This window comes from Hippocampus bargibanti, linkage group LG08, assembly GCF_051943395.1.
Source record: "Hippocampus bargibanti isolate YZ-2025 linkage group LG08, ASM5194339v1, whole genome shotgun sequence".
Lineage (NCBI taxonomy): Eukaryota > Metazoa > Chordata > Actinopteri > Syngnathiformes > Syngnathidae > Hippocampus > Hippocampus bargibanti.
Window position 1 is genome coordinate 3305001 of NC_142741.1, and position 17494 is coordinate 3322494.

The window sequence follows — 17494 nt, forward strand, 5'->3', positions numbered from 1 at the left end:
ATAGCCAAGAGATACCGAGCCACCTAGATAGCTCGATAGCTAATAGCTAGCTAGCTAGATAGTTAGTTAGCTAATACACTGAATGTCGCTATTAAACACACAGATAGAAAGCTAGCTAGCCAGCTAGTAGCTAGCTAATAGATAGCCAACATATAGCTAGCTAGATAGCTAGCGACTTAGATAACTATATAGCTAATAGATAGTTAGCTAATACACTGCCACTATTAAATACACAGATAGCTAATAGATATCTAGCTAGATAGCAAGCCACTTATATAGCTATTTCGCTAATACTTTGCTAGATAGTTAGCTAATACACTGAATGCCACTATTAAATACACAGATAGCCAACAGATAGCTAGCCACTTAGAGAGCTATATAGCTGCTAGCCAATACACTGAATGTAACTAAATAAAAATACATCTAGCTATCTATATATTAGCTAGCTACCTCTATTTGAGGTATTCTATCTTATTGAGTTATAAAACCTATCCTGTGACTGTAAAGTGACCTTGAGAGTTATGAAAGGCGCTGATAAATGAAATGTATTATTATTATTATTATTATTATTATTATTATTGTTTGTCGCCCCCCCTCCCCACCACTAGTCTGCGCCATTGAGTCACCGCATTGTGTTTTTGTCTTACAGAAAACGACCTGCAGTTAAGCGAATCGGGCAGCGAAAGCGACTGACCAATCACCACCCGGGATTTTTTCCGCTATTTCCATTTCTTTCTTTTCCTTCTTAATCAGTTATTTTTTTTATTTTTGTAATGCTAGTAGCAAGCTGTTCAGGTAACTCCATTTTGTTTTCTGCCAATCAAGTCTTAAAGCACCCACTGCGGTGATTCATCATTTCAGCTCGGCATTATGGGTAATTTACAAGATGTGCCTTACATGTCATTCATGAACGTTTATTTTATTTTCATTTTTTTAACCGCTGACTTTCAATAACCGTAATTCTGACAGTACATTAGCTAATTTTATCACTACCATAGATACTAGCGTATCTAGCTGCTTGTTCGTTAGCGACATTGCTAGCATAACTAATTCTCAATGGAACAAGCTACCTAGTGTATTTTGTGCCAAAATGAGCAAGTAACATTCAAGGCTTATTGCTAATTTAGCTAGCTGCTAGCATAACCGACTTGCTGCTGTGGTTTCTTGCTAACGTAGCATAACTAGTGTATTTTGTGCCACATTGAGCGAGCATCATTCATGGCTTATTGCTAATTTAGCTAGCTGCTAGCATAACCGACTTGCTGCTGTGGTTTCTTGCTAACGTAGTCTAACTAGTGTATTTTGTGCCACGTTGAGCTAGCATCATTTATGGCTTATTGCTAATTTAGCTAGCTGCTAGCATAACCGACTTGCTGCTGTGGTATCTTGCTAACGTAGCATAACTAGTGTATTTTGTGCCACATTGAGCGAGCATCATTCATGGCTTATTGCTAATTTAGCTAGCTGCTAGCATAACCGACTTGCTGCTGTGGTATCTTGCTAACGTAGCATAACTAGTGTATTTTGTGCCACATTGAGCGAGCATCATTCATGGCTTATTGCTAATTTAGCTAGCTGCTAGCATAACCGGCTTGCTGCTGTGGTTTCTTGCTAACGTAGTCTAACTAGTGCATTTTGTGCCACGTTGAGCTAGCATCATTCATGGCTTATTGCTAATTTAGCTAGCTGTTAGCATAACCAAGTTGCCTCTGTGGTTTCTTGCTAATGTAGCCCACCGCTCATGTCTCAAGTAGCTAGTTGAGCAGGTCAGTGCTGCCTACTAGCTTTAAACCTGTAATACTTGAAACCAAATCATTAATTTATTTCTCCAAGCGGCGAATGGCTGAAATAATTGGCTGTTGTCAATGCTAAGCTCCGCCTTTTTTTCCTCCCTTGGAAAACTTGAACTGGTCCTGTTTGTAATAAGAAATAAAATGCTTTAATTGAGTACACAGCAGGCTATGTTACTACTTGTCAAAGATGTTCGATCGGACACTGTGGACGAAGGCTCGGACCCAGAAAGATTATTTTTTTTTACTGCCGGCAGGAGACGCAGTCTTTCATGACAGACGTCTCAATTCTGCAGCCCTCTGCCAAGCTATTTATTGAGAGTATATGCAAATTGTAAGTGATACATTAGTAAAACAGTTTTCTTGATTAGAAAACCACACCTCTCGAGTTCTAAGCACGAACAGCTGTGAACAATAAAACACTGTCTCTTCCATGAACTGATACATTTGTAACCTGGCTAATGAGCTCTTCCTGTGAAGGAGTTTCAAGTCGTAAATTACTTCTGTGATAAAGGAGTTTCCCAAGTCCTGAATTCTGTCCAAGGCCAGATCTCCTAGAATTAGATGAAGATGACAGTTTAACTTGCTGTGTCTGTTGACCTCAGATTGACCCCAGGTTGTCTGTGCTTCAATTGTGTATTCGAGTCACACATGTTGACTAAGCATGAAAGTTTTAAATATGACAACTTCTTATTCTCCATCACTATTGTTTAGCCTCATGTCTCTTTTCTTGAAGAGCCTGCGGAGATAGCACACGAGGGACTGACTCTGGGTGAAAGGCGAGTTACACCCTTGAGTGGTCGCAAGCCAGTCATACGGCACATTATGACAAACATATTCACATTCACACATGAGATCAATTAACTCATTCACTGCCAGATCGTGTGCAAAAATGTCTCCACTCCAGTGCCAGGGTTTTTGTCATTGTCACTCGAAATCCACGACCCACAGAATATTGAGTTTTGGGACTACATAAACATTAAATGCAGCGTAAGAAACCCTAAACGCTCTTCTTTCACCAGGAAAAAATATAATTCCTAAATTATATGGGTTTGGAGTTATATGAGCTTGAAATGAGGGTGGCTGTCCAAAAGGCAAATGCAATCCATACATATTGGTTTATATGGCACTTTAACAACAGCTGAAGCTGGAACAAAGCGCTAACATGGAAAAAAAGGGGAAATGCTACCCCTTGTGGTCGGCGAAAAACTTTGCCAGAGGTCTGACCAGTGCTTTATTGGCACCCAAGCAAGAAAAAACAAAAGCCAAACAAATTCGGGAATGGCGCTCTGTCATATTTTCAATTCCTGAATAAATTTGTGAATGGCAGTGAGTGAGTTGGTAGTAACTTAGTTATAAGCGGAATTGTGAAATGATTTGGAATAAACATTTATAATTGTTTTATTAAAAAAAATGATATTTTATTGGCTAATCGAATTTTTTTGGTAACAGTTATGAATGAGAATATTATTATTATACAACTCTACTTTGTGGATTTTCGTCTATCGCATATCGTCCTGGTCTCCATTTACTGCGAAAAGCGATGGATTACTGTAATCATAAAATTACGATTTCACATAACTGGGTTATGATTCAATTCAATATTAAAATAAAAAACGACAGCATTATTTTCAACTATTTTTGATATCGTCGACTAACAATTTCAGAGCTTTTCACAAAAATGTCAACATTTACTTGCTTTGTATATACAGTATACACACACATTCCTGTTTCAAAGGTTTTGTGAGGTCCGGATAACTCCAGATACCACCGTTGCTGATTACTTTAGAGAAGAACTAGTGTTACATTTGAACACTAAATGTCACCCCATTTCCCACTTCTTTCAAAACAAAGACATTAAAAGTGGATTTAAACTGAAATAACAGCAGGAATGAGGTTACTGAATGGGTCCATTCAAAGTCCTCACCCCTGAGTGAATTTGGTTAAAATTTCGTTTTACTTTTTGTGGTATGTACTTTTTCCTCTCATTAACCACGCACACACACACACACACAGTGAGTAAAAAGTGTGTGTATCCAAGTGATATAAAATACACACCAAAAAATCATTTTGGGTGAATTTGTGAGGACCTCTCTGAAACTTTATCATATGTGTATATAGACCCTCTAGACGCCTTTTAGTTTAGAATGAAAAACTTGTGAGGACCGGCAAAAAGGTCGTCACTTGTCAAAAATGTCCTCACTACGTATGGTATAAAATGTTAGTTATACACACACATACACAAAAATGTCGTATCGATGGATCAGTGAGTCACCATGGTGAGTGACGTTAATCGTTTTTGGCACCGGTTACCGCGTTCTTCAAGTTGTGAACACTTTAATCCGAGTAACGTGTTTCATCATGTCATTGTGTTCGCGAAAGTGGGTCGCTCCGTGTTTCAAAGTCCGATTTTTTTTTTCGGTTGTTGTTGTTTTCTTCTTCTCCCAGCGCCATTTTCACACCACAAAAAGAAAAGGAACCAGAAGCCCCCGAAGCAGAACACCGCGGACATGTTCGCCAAGGTCGTCACCGGCTTCGCCTTCCACCTCCGACGGCCCCGCCGGTGGTTCCACACCAAGACGGCGGCGGCGGCGGCCGCGCCGTCGGTCGAGCCGGCGGGGGAAGCGGCGTCCACCTGCCCCGGGGCGGTGTCGGACGGCATCGGCCGGGTGAAGACCATGGACGAGCTGTCTGGGCCCAGCTTCATTAGCACGCTTTACTGGCTTTTCGTCAAGGGATACTTTCAAACCACGCAGCAGATGCAAGTACGTTTGGTTTTTCACTCCTTTTAATTCGAATTATTTCCTTTTTTTCGTGTTTTTTTTATGTGTTTTGTTGTGAGTTGATAGGGTGTTCACAATGGTGACTCGTCTCAGGTTCATTTTTTTGGTACCTTATGTATATATATATATACAGTAAAGTCTCGTTATATCGATATTCAAGGGAGTCCGAAAAAATATCGAGATAACCGGGACTATCGATATATCCGACCCTGTTTGCATGTAATTTTCTCTGTGCGTGCATAGAACTAGTATCGATATAACCGGGACTATCGATATATCCGATATCGATATAACGAGACTTTACTGTATATATATCGTGTATATTGAAATTCAATAATAATAATACATTTCATTTCTAAGCGCCTTTCAGAAGTTATCCTGTGACTGTAAAGTGACCTTGAGAGTTTTGAAAGGCGCTTATAAATGAAATGTATTATTATTATTATTATTATTACTGTTATTACTATTATTGTTTGTCGTCCCCCCCACCACCAATAGTCTCCGCCATTGAGTCACCGCATTGTGATAATAATAACAAGAACAACAACAATAATAATAATAATAATACATTACATTTCTAAGCGCCTTTCAGAACTTATCCTGTGACTGTAAAGTGAAAGGCGCTTATAAATGAAATGTATTATTATTATTGTTTGTTGTCCCCACCACCACCAATAGTCTCCGCCATGGAGTCACCGCATTGTAATGATAATACTGAATGTAACTAAATAATAATAATACATTTGAAAACTCTCAAGGTCACTTTAGTCACAGGATAAGTTCCTCAGTTATATGGGTCTGGAGTTATCTGAGCTTGAAATGGGGGCGGATGTCCCTTGTGGGAGGGAAAACATTGCCAGAGGTTATAGCCAGCGCTTTATCGGCACCCCCCGCAAGAAAAAAAAACCTGAAAAAATTCCGTAATGGCCCTCCACGTCGTATTTTCAATTCCTGAATAAATTCGGGAATGGCAGTGAATGAGTTAAAATCGTTTTTTTTTTTTTTTTTTCATTGATTCAGCATCACGAAAACATTTTACTGGTCACGTGACCTCCTTGGCTACAAGTGGGTGTTTTGCTTCCAGATCGAGCACAAGAAGTTGTACGGGCCCCTGTGGAAATCCACCTACGGACCCCTGGTGGTCGTGAACGTGGCCAGCGCCGAACTCATCGAGCAGGTTCTGCGCCAGGAGGGCCGACATCCCGTCCGCACCGACATGCCGCATTGGAGGCACTACCGAGAGGTCCGCAACAAAGCTCATGGGCCCCTCACCGAGTAAGTGACAACTACGGACAGTTCTTTCTTTCTTTCTTTCTTTCTTTCTTTCTTTCTTTCTTTCTTTCTTTCTTGCTTGCTTTCTTGCGTTCTTGCTTTCTTCTTTCTCTTCTTTTTTTTCTTTCTTTTTTTTCTTTCTTTTTTTCTTTTTTTTCTTTTTTCTTTTTTTTCTTTTTTTCTTTTCTTTATTTATTTCTTTTTTGTATATTTCTTTCTTTTTATATATATATATATATATATATATTATATATATATATATTTCTTTTTTTATTTATTTTTTTATTTTTTATTTCTTTGCTTCTTTATTTCTTTATTTCTTTAATACTTTATTTTTTTATTTCTTTATTTCTTTTGTCTTTGAAAATTAAAAATAAAAAAATATAAAAATGTAAATGCTAAAAAAGTAAAAGATAATAAATAATATAATTAACTAAAAAAGTAAAAAATAACTAATGAATTAAAAAAATCTTTGTTTCTTTCTTAATTTCTGTCTTTAATGTCTGTCTTTGTTTCTTTCTTGCTTGCTTTCTTTCTTTCTTTACAAATTAAAATAATCAGAAAAATAAAAAAAAATCTAAAAATATAAATGCTAAAATGGTAAAAAAATATTATAAATATTTTTTTTATTTATTAAAAATTAATTAAATAACAAACTTCTTTCTTTCTTAATTTCTTATTTGATCAATTTCTTAATTATTTTTTAATTTTTTTTGTTTTTAATTAATTATATTATTTATAATTTTATTTGTTACTCTTTTCAACATTGACATTTTTATCATTTTTTATTTTTGTGATTATTTTAATTTGTAATTTTTTTAATTTTTGTGTGTATATTTTTTTTTTTTCAACTCTTTCTTTCTTTCTTTCTTTCTTTCTTTCTTTCCTTCCTTCCTTCTTGGCTTCCTTCCTTCCATTTATGAGTTGAGTCATGAGTCTTCTTGGACGGCATTCGGTTTTTCCTGTTTGACTTGTAGCGGGGCCTTCTCTCTACATACTGTGTCTTCATAACAATGAACAAATATTTTGAAAGGGAAGAAGTGAGTATCTTACAGTGCTATGCGCTATTGTTAGCATATTAGCTTTGGCGCTCATTCTTTTCGCCTTTATTTATTTATTTATTTATTTATTTTTATTAGGATGGGGTGCAATAGCATTTCAGGTCGTTTATTTATTTATTTGAGTAATCATTTATTTATTTTATTAATTCGTTTATTTGTTTATTAGTATGTGGACAATAAACCATTTTTGACTTTATTTATTTATTTATTTATTTATTTAAGTAATCATGTATTTATTTTATTAATTCATTGATTTATTAGGATGTGGGCAATAAAACATTTTTGTTTTATTTATTTATTTATTTATTTATGTATTTATTTATTTATTTATTAGGATGGGGTGCAATTGCATTTCAGGTCATTTATTTATTTATTTGTGTAATCATTTATTTATTTTATTAATTCGTTTATTTGTTTATTAGTATGTGGGCAAGAAACCATTTTTGTCTTATTTATTTATTTATTTATTTAAGTAATCATTTATTTATTTTATTAATTCATTGATTTATTAGGATGTGGGCAATAAAACATTTTTGTTATATTTATTTATTTTTTTTTTTTTATTAGGATGGGGTGCAATAGCATTTCAGGTCATTTATTTATTTATTTGTTTATTTATTTGTGTAATTTATTTATTTTATTAATTCGTTTATTTGTTTATTAGTATGTGGGCAATAAACCATTTTTGTCTTATTTATTTATTTAAGTAATCATTTATTTATTTTATTCATTGATTTATTAGGATGTGGGCAATAAAACATTTTTGTTTTATTTATTTATTTATTTATTTATTAGGATGGGGTGCAATAGCATTTCAGGTCATTTATTTATTTATTTATTTGAGTAATCATTTATTTATTTTATTAATTCGTTTATTTGTTTATTAGTATGTGGGCAAGAAACCATTTTTGTCTTATTTATTTATTTATTTATTTAAGTAATCATTTATTTATTTTATTAATTCATTGATTTATTAGGATGTGGGCAATAAAACATTTTTGTTATATTTATTTATTTTATTTTTTTTATTAGGATGGGGTGCAATAGCATTTCAGGTCATTTATTTATTTATTTGTTTATTTATTTGTGTAATTTATTTATTTTATTAATTCGTTTATTTGTTTATTAGTATGTGGGCAATAAACCATTTTTGTCTTATTTATTTATTTAAGTAATCATTTATTTATTTTATTAATTCATTGATTTATTAGGATGTGGGCAATAAAACATTTTTGTTTTATTTATTTATTTTATTTTTTTATTAGGATGGGGTGCAATAGCATTTCAGGTCATTTATTTATTTATTTATTTGTGTAATCATTTATTTATTTTATTAATTCGTTTATTTGTTTATTAGTATGTGGGCAATAAACCATTTTTGTCTTTATTTATTTATTTAAGTAATCATGTATTTATTTTATTAATTCATTGATTTATTAGGATGTGGGCAATAAAACATTTTTGTTTCATTTATTTATTTATTTATTTATTTATTAGCATGGGGTGCAATAGCATTTCAGGTCATTTATGTATTTATTTGTGTAATCATTTATTTATTTTATTAATTCGTTTATTTGTTTATTAGTATGTGGGCAATAAACCATTTTTGTCTTATTTATTTATTTATTTAAGTAATCATTTATTTATTTTATTAATTCATTGATTTATTAGGATGTGGGCAATAAAACATTTTTGTTTTGTTTTATTTATTTATTTATGTATTTATTTATTTGTTTGTTTTTGAGGATGGGGGCCAATTGGCATCGTATCCGCAGCATCTTGAACCCTCGCATGCTAAAACCTAAACACGTGGCCTCGTATGCGGACACCATCAACGCAGTAGTGGCCGACTTTGTGGAGCGACTCCGCTGCTTGCGTCAGCAGAACGGCGGCGGCGGCGACCTGGTGCACGACATGACCGAAGAACTTTATAAGTTTGCTTTTGAAGGTAAAAAAAAAAAAAAAAAACAAATAGCTGCATTCTCTTTGCTTTTTTTCGTACAGTGATACCTCGGTTTACGAACCCCTTGGCTTAAGAACTTTTTGGTTTACAAACGGTAAATTTATGGAAAATTTACCTTGGCATACGAACTATTTTTCGGGATACACACGGAGCGCCACAATGAGTGATGTGTCGTTGGCGAACGAGCCCGTTTTCCTAACAAGAAAATGTCAGCTGACTTGTTTTTGTCCTCTATTCCCCACCCCCAGCTTTGGTTAAAGCCACGTGATTGGTCAAGAACGCAGCAGTGAGGGGAGGTGGTTTAAACATTAAAGAGACATGCAGACGACAGAGAGAGAAGAAATGGATAGAAAACAGTGAAATTTGGACTCGTTTCAACTTTGATAGTTCAAAGGCAGAGTGTAGACTGCAAGGTTAAAATATCCCATCAATCAGGCTCCACAAATAACCCGCACAAGCCAGCTATCAACCCAGCTAAACAGAACAAAATTGATGAGGAACTAGGTAAAATTATGGCAGTGAAAGCACCTGCAAGGTATCATTCCTCAAGATGAGGAAAGAAGAAGGCTACGTTCCTCATCAAGTGTTTAATGCTGATGAAACCGGCCACTCCATTCCATCAAGCCATCAACGACCATCACAAAGGTCAATAACACGACTTTATTATACAGTACAGTTTATTTATTTAATTATAATACCATAGCACATTTATTATACATCAAATAAGGTATATTTAGTGTTGTTTCAAGGCTTAGAGAATTAGAAAATCATTTTTTATGGGGACCTGGGAACGGATTATTCTCATTTTAATGGTTTCCTATGGGGAATTAATTTTTGGGATACACACTTTTCACCTTACTCTATCTGGGAACCAATTAAGTTTGTAAGCCAAGGTATCACTGTATTTTATTTTGCAATCTCATTTCAAAATAAAACAAAACTCCCTTGCTCAAAATTTGATACCTGACAACATGAAAAAAAACGGTGGGGTGATCTAAATCATTAAAAAAAAATAAAGCTAAGAAGGTCAAAGGTCATTTTTTTTTCTGCTTTCCAATTCCCGACCCGCGAGCGACGTTTAGTCGATGACGGGATTGACAAATCCTTCACGTCGTATTTGTTGGAGGCATCTGCTCGGTGCTGTTCGAGACGCGTCTGGGCTGCCTGGAACGGGACGTCCCCGAGGAGACGCAAAAGTTCATCTGGTCGGTGGGCGAAATGTTCCGGCTGTCTTCCATCGTCATCCTGTTCCCAAAACGCTACTGGCCCTACCTTCCCTTCTGGAACAAGTTTGTGGCTGTCTGGGACCACCTCTTCAAAATTTGTGAGTTGCCCGCATGAGCGCCTGCGATCTTTTTTTTTATTTCATCGTCGAATTTTTTTTTTTCTGCTTTCATCACAAAAAAAACCAAAACATTTTTTTAAAAAAGTGTCATCTTAAATACATGATTATTTTTTCCCGTAGTTAAACATAAATATTTAATACTTTTTGGGGATGTTTGAGTATTTATTTATTTATTTATTTATTTGTTTATTTATCATGACTAATTTATACTTTTTGGGGATGTTTGACAACAATTTTCTTTCTTTATGTATTTATTTCTTTATGTATTTATTTCTTTATTTATGTATGTATTTCTTTATATAGTTATTTATTTATTATCTGTTTGTTTATTTATTTATTTATCATAACTAATTTATACTTTTTGGGGATGTTTGACAACAATTTTCTTTCTTTATTTATGTATTTATTTCTTTATTTATGTATGTATTTATATAGTTATTTATTTATTATCTGTTTGTTTGTTTATTTATTAAACATAACTAATTTATACTTTTTGGGCATGTTTGAGAACAAAGTTATCTATTTATTTATTTATTTAACATATTAATTTTAATATGTTATATTAACTAATTATTTATTTATCATAACTAATTTATACTTTTTGCGGATGTTTGACAACAATTTTCTTGTTTTATTTATGTATTTATTTCTTTATTTATGTATGTATTTATTTATATAGTTATTTATTTATTATTTATTTATTATCATGATAATTTATACTTTTTGGGGATGTTTGTATGTATTTATTTTATTTTGTATTTATTTCTTTCTTTATGTATGTATTTATTTATATAGTTATTTATTTATAACTAATTTATACTAATTTATACTTTTTGGGGATGTTTGACAACAATTTTCTTTCTTTATTTATGTATTTATTTCTTTATGTATGTATTTATTTATATAGTTATTTATTTATTATCTGTTTGTTAGTTTATTTATTTAACATAACTAATTTATACTTTTTGGGGATGTTTGACAACAAAGTTATTTATTTATTTATTTATTTATTTATGTATTTAACATATTAATTTTAATATGTTATATTAACTAATTATTGATTTAATTGTAACTAATTTATACTTTTTCGGGATGTTTGAGAACAATTTGATTTATGTATTTATTTATTTATTTAACATATTAATTTTAATATGTTATTTTAACTAATTATTTATTTAATTATAATTAATTTATACTTTTTGGGGATGTTTGAGAACAATTCGATTTATTTATTTATTTATTTATTTATTTTTTTTTTGTTTATTTATTTATTTATTTTTAACTTTCAAATCCCAGATTTTGAGTCCTCTCTGATACCGGATACCGATACCTCTTGCACTTCTTAATTTGGACTCAACATATTTATCTAGGTAGCTAGCTAGCTAGCTATCTAGCCATCTAGCAATCTACTGTATCTAGCCAGCTAGTGGGCTATCAACGATCTATCTGAAATGTTGCTGATTACAAAACTCTAGCTAGCTAGCTAGCTATCAACTATCTATGTAGATCTTACAAATTATGGACACAACTTGTCCAGAAGCGTCGGTTGTCCTTTAAGAATTTTGACTCCTATCACCAAAACCTTTGTTTGGTTAGCTAAATGCCCATTGTAGCGTGTGAACCTCTCATCTGGTTTATTGTCAATGATTACTTGTGCCGTCAGTCAAAATAGTTGACCTGAGTCACTGAACACAAACGTGAGTTATTTGGGCACTATGCCCTGTCGTGACCTCCCTCCGGGTACAAAGTTTACCACCTGAACATTCCCGGCACATCCAGTTTGTTCAAGTTAAATCCCACAACACGGTTTTAAAGGACAACCGACGTCTCCGCACAAGTTGTGTCCGTAATTTGTAAAATGGCTTCAAATGACTTCTACTGAGCGTATTTTACAAAGATTCCACCGCATATAGTTATATTTTACCTTTTAAGACTCGCGCTAAATATTCAGGAAGTCTTGTTTTTGCGTTGGTGACGAGTCCGTACGTGACGTCACTCAAAGAACGCCCCTGACCGAAAAAAGGACACATTGTAGCAGTCCTTCCATCACATTTTGCTGTACTTTGTTTGGTCTGAAAACATTGTGTAGCACCAAAAAGAGGCAGAAGAGGGCGACAAAGCTCCGTGTAAGGAATTAATCAGCCTGTGGAAACGGGCTGATTAATTCCTTACACGGAGCTTTGTCGTCATTTTCTGCCACTTTTTGGTGCTACATTTCCCGCCTCAAAATGAGACGAAAAATGACAGAAATTACACGTTTGTTTTGTTTTGATGCAGCGGAGGAGCTGGTGCAGAAGAAACTGGAGGAGCTGGGCAAGAAGGAGCAAGCGAATGGCGACGTGGAGGGTGCTTACTTGACTCACCTGTTGCTCAGCGAGAGGATGAACCTTACCGAGATCCTGGGAAGCGTCACCGAACTCCTGCTGGCGGGAGTTGACACGGTCTTAAAATCCGACCGTTGTTTTTATTTTTTATTTCATACAAATTTGCTCTTGACCAGTATTTACATTAAAAAATATATATATTTTCTACATGCATTTAAAGGACAACCGACACCATTTTTTTTGTTTCCTAACTGACATCATAAAAACGTTTTATAGCATCTAAAATACCCAAAACACGCAGTATGATATTTTTTTGTCAAATGAAAAACATAAATAAAAATGACTTAAAGTGTCTAAAAACTACTTCAATTTGAAACCGGAAGTGGCCAGTTTCAGAAGGTCCCGCCCACTTGTTCGTGACGTCACACAATACGTCCTGCCTTGCTGGAGAATCAAAACAATGGCTTCAGATTGGGAGAATATGCTTTCTTGTTCCACATCCAGTTATGAATATGATTCAAATAGTTCTGAAGAGGAAAGCATACATGTTTGCAATCGATTAAATAATATATTCCGTGCCATTTTGAGGCAACATTGGGGGGAAATGGATCACCCAAAAAGAGGCAGAAAATGGCGTGCAAGCTCCTGTGAGGAATTAATCAGCCCGTTTCCACAGGCTGATATATTCCTTCCATGGAGCTTGGTCGCCGTCTTCTGGCGGCTTTTTGATGCAACACGAGGTTTTCAGACCAAACAAGTACAGCAAAATACATTGACGTGATGGAAGGACTGCTACAATGCGTCTTTTTTTCAGTCAAGGGCGTTCCTTCAGTGACGTCACGTACGGACTCGTCTCCAATTCAAAAACAAGATTTTCTGAATATTCAGAACGAGTTTTAAAATGTAAAATATAGCTATATGCGATGGAATCTTTGTCAAGTAGAAGTCATTTGAAGCCATTTTACAAATTATGGACACAACTTGTCCGGAGGCGTCGGTTGTCCTTTAAATAGCCTCTCATTGTGCGCATGCATCTGTCAAATTATTTTTTTTACAATGCATAAATGACTTTTTTGGTGATGACATATCCAAAATCAAGATTGTATTTGTCTTCAGACATCCAATACCATTTCCTGGGCTCTGTACCATCTGGCCAAGGAGCCTGACATTCAAGATCAACTCTACCAGGAAGTGGCGGCTGTTTGTCCCGCCTCCCGCGGGATGCCCACCGCTGAAGGAATCGCCAGGATGCCCTTCCTGAAGGCGGTCGTTCGGGAGACCTTACGGTGAGAGCTTGACAAGACCGTGCCAATGCCTGTTTTTGACATTTTTTTTATTCTAACCGCCACATTTCGGTGTTGTTGTCGTAGGCTTTACCCCGTCGTACCGGGAAACGCTCGCCTCACTGTGGAAAACGAGATCGTGGTGGGGGGTCATCTCTTTCCCAAAAGAGTAAGGCATGAATCGCATTCAATAACAGTACAGTGATACCTCGGTTTACGAACCCCTTGGCTTACGAACTTTTCGGTTTACGAACGTTAAATTTATGAAAATTTTACCTTGGCATACAAACTATTTTTCGGGATAAACACGGAGGTGCCACAATGAGTGATGTGTCATTCGCGAACGAGCCCGATCTCCTAACAAGAAAATGGCAGCCTGCTTGTTTTGGTCCTCTATTCCCCGCCCCCAGTCGTCAGTTAAAGCCACGTGATTGGTCAAGAACGCAGCAGTGAGGGGAGATGGTTTAAACATTAAAGAGACAGGCAGACGACAGAGAGAGAGTGACAAAATGGATAGAAAAAAGTTACATTTGTACTAGTTTCTACTTTGATAGTTCAAAGGCAGAGTGTAGACTGCAAGGTTAAAATATCCCTTCAATCAGGCCCCACAGCCATCTGTACACTTGATGCAAAAAGCTATCAACCCAGCTAAACAGAACACAATTGATGAGGAACAAGGTAAAATTATCGCAGAGAAAGGGAAAACTATTGCCGGAGGCCATGGCCAGCGCTTTATCGGCACCCAAACACGAAAAAAAAACAACACCCGAACAAATTCCGGATTGGCGCTCGATGTCATTTTTATTTCAATTCCCCAATAAATTTGAGAATGGCAGTAAATGAGTTAATTGACATTTTACATGTTACTAATGTCCAGTTTGATCCAGATTTGATCCTGATTGCACATTTGGAGCACACCAATAACGCACTTGATCCGGATTTCATCCAGATTTGCCGCCATATTACACAGACTACGTATTAAATAACACTTGAGATGGTCCATTTATGCTGACATCCAGTTTCGAATCTGTTTCAATCTGGATCAGATCTAGTTTGGCGTCACAGTGTGTCAGAGATGTTCGGTCGGACACTGTGGAAAAAGGCTCGAACGCAGAAAGATTGTCTTTTACTGCCGGCAGGAGACTCAGCCATTCATGACACTTCACTACATGACACTACTTGTCAAAGATGTTCCATCGGACACTGTGGACGAAGGCTCGGACCCAGAAAGATTTTTTTTTTTTTTTTACTGCCGGCAGGAGACGCAGTCTTTCATGACAGACGTCTCAATTCTGCAGCCGTCTGCCAAGCTATTTATTGAGAGTATATGCAAATTTTAAGTGATACATTAGTAAAACAGTTTTCTTGATTAGAATACCACACCTCTCGAGTTCTAAGCACGAACAGCTGTAAACAATAAAACACTGTCTCTTCCATGAACTGATACATTTGTAACCTGGCTAATGAGCTCTTCCTGTGAAGGAGTTTCAAGTCGTAAATTACTTCTGTGATAAAGGAGTTTCCCAAGTCCTGAATTCTGTCCAAGGCCAGATCTCCTAGATGAAGATGACACTTTAACTTGCTGAGTATGTTGACCTCAGATTGACCCCAGGTTGTCTGTGCTTTAATTATGTATTCAAGTCATACATGTTGACTAAGCATGAAACTTTTAAATATGACAACTTCTTATTCTGTCTAATCTCTATCACAGTGTGAAAGCAAAGCTCTGCGTTCTCCCGTCCGCAGACTCTGTTCCATCTGTGCCATTACGCCGTTTCCCACGACGACAACGTTTTCCCCGAGCCGAATCGTTTCCTACCTCAGCGATGGCTGCGGCAGGAAAACACCAAGCAGCAGCGACACCCGTTTGGATCGGTGCCGTTCGGGTTCGGGATCCGGGCCTGCCTGGGCCGGCGGGTAGCCGAGTTAGAGATGTACCTGCTGTTGTCCACGGTGAGGTTTCAAAAAAAAAAAAAAGAAAAAAAAAAAGGATCCGGGTTGCAATTTCACTCACTGACTAACTTCCTGTTGTTTATTTTTTTCGCAAAGCTGATCGCCCGCTTTGAGGTGAGGCCTGACCCCAACAGTACCGGTCCCGTCCAACCCATCACCAGAACTCTGCTGTGCCCGGCCACCCCCATCAATCTCATCTTCAAGGACAGATGAGGACCAAAGAATGATTTTTCGCCCCTCCGTTTGTTGAAGTGACTATTTCAAAATGTAGTTTAATGATGTAAATTATGTAGAGAAGCAGCCAATACTACGTAGGTGAATGTTTTTACAATAATAATAATTATACAGTGATACCTCGGTTTACGCACCCCTTGGCTTACGAGCTTTTTGCTTTACGAATGTTAAATTTATGAACATTTTACCTTGGCATACAAACTATTTTTCGGGATACACATGGAGCAGCCACAATGACCCGTTCTCCTAACAAGAAAATGGCAGTCGGCATGTTTTGGTCCTCTATTCCCCGCCCCCCCAGTTGTTGGTTAAAGCCACGTGATTGGTCAAGAACGCAGCAGTGAGAGAAAGTGGTTTAAACATTAAAGAAACAGGCAGATGACAGAGAGAGAGTGACAAAATGGATAGAAAACAGTGAAATTTGGACTTGTTTCAACATTGATAGTTCAAAAGCAAAGTGTAGACTGCAAGGTTAAAATATCCCATCCATCCAAATGTAAATTTCTCCACTGTGAGACTAATAAAGGCATATCCAATCCAATCCAATCAGGCTTCACAAATAACCCGCACAAGCCATCTGTACACTTGATGCAAAAAGCTATCAACCCAGCTAAACACAACACAATTGATGAGGAACTAGATAAAATTATCACAAATAAAGCACCTACAAGGGATCATTCCTCAAGATGGTGAAAGAAGAAGGCTACGTTCCTCATCAAGTGTTTAATGCTGAGGAAACCGGTCACTCCATTCCATCAAGCCATCGACCATCACAAAGTTAAATAAAACAACTTTATTATACAGTTCAGTTTATTTCTTTCATTATGATACCATAGCACATTTATTATACATCAAATAAAGTATATTTTGTTTTGGTTTTAAGGCTTAGAAAACTAGGAAGTAGAAAATTATGTTTTATGGGTACCTGGGAACGGATTATTCTCATTTCAATGGTTTCCTATGGGAAATTATTTTTTGGGATACACACTTTTCGCTTTACACACTCTAGGAAACCAATTAAGTTCGTAAGCCAAGGTATCACTGTACATTTCATTTGTAAGCACCTTTCAAAACTCTCAAGGTCACTTTACGGTAACAAGATAAGTTTTTTTTTTTGTGGGTGAGCAGCGGAATAACTCAAATAGATAGAAAGCTAGCTATCTAGCTAATAGATAGCCAGCTAGATACCTAACCAGCCAGATAGCTAATAATTTTGTTGTTTAAAATTGTTGATATTTTATGCCACACTACGTTTTATATTTGTTGCAAAATATAAGCTTTGGAAATTTTCGATTGATTTTCAATCACTTTATTTTGGGGATTGTAGGATTTGGTGTGTCTTCAATTTTGTTACACTCGATGCTGATTAAAGAAATCATATATATTTTGATTGATGTTTTATTGATTTGTTTGTTTCTTTGTGTGTGTGTACCTCATTTCGGTAGCCTGACGCACGCGCATGCGCACATATTCGCCCAGACTGTTT

At 35.8% G+C, this 17494-nt stretch overlaps 2 protein-coding genes across 3 annotated transcripts in view; both read left to right on the forward strand.

Annotated features, from left to right (window-relative positions):
- Window positions 1-1954, forward strand: part of eaf2 (ELL associated factor 2) — a 4886-nt gene extending 2932 nt beyond the window's left edge. The window contains exon 6 of the mRNA XM_089003214.1: window positions 650-1954. Within this exon, the coding sequence (XP_088859340.1) occupies window positions 650-693 (44 nt within the window). The 3' untranslated portion in view covers window positions 694-1954. The remainder of the gene's footprint in view (window positions 1-649) is intronic.
- A 2211-nt stretch (window positions 1955-4165) lies between these two features.
- On the forward strand, window positions 4166-17398 carry cyp27a3 (cytochrome P450 family 27 subfamily A member 3). 2 transcript variants are annotated; one of them, XM_089003139.1, is made up of 9 exons: window positions 4166-4555; window positions 5658-5848; window positions 8652-8854; window positions 9996-10193; window positions 12492-12655; window positions 13655-13824; window positions 13909-13990; window positions 15533-15774; window positions 15871-17398. In XM_089003139.1, exons 1-8 carry the CDS (start codon window positions 4301-4303, stop codon window positions 15740-15742), a joined length of 1473 nt encoding a protein of 490 aa, XP_088859265.1. In that variant the 5' UTR covers window positions 4166-4300; the 3' UTR covers window positions 15743-15774; window positions 15871-17398. The 2 variants fall into 2 exon arrangements, with proteins under 2 accessions (XP_088859265.1, XP_088859264.1); XM_089003138.1 differs by having other exon boundaries at window positions 4168-4555; window positions 15568-15774.
- Window positions 17399-17494: the final 96 nt, after the last annotated feature.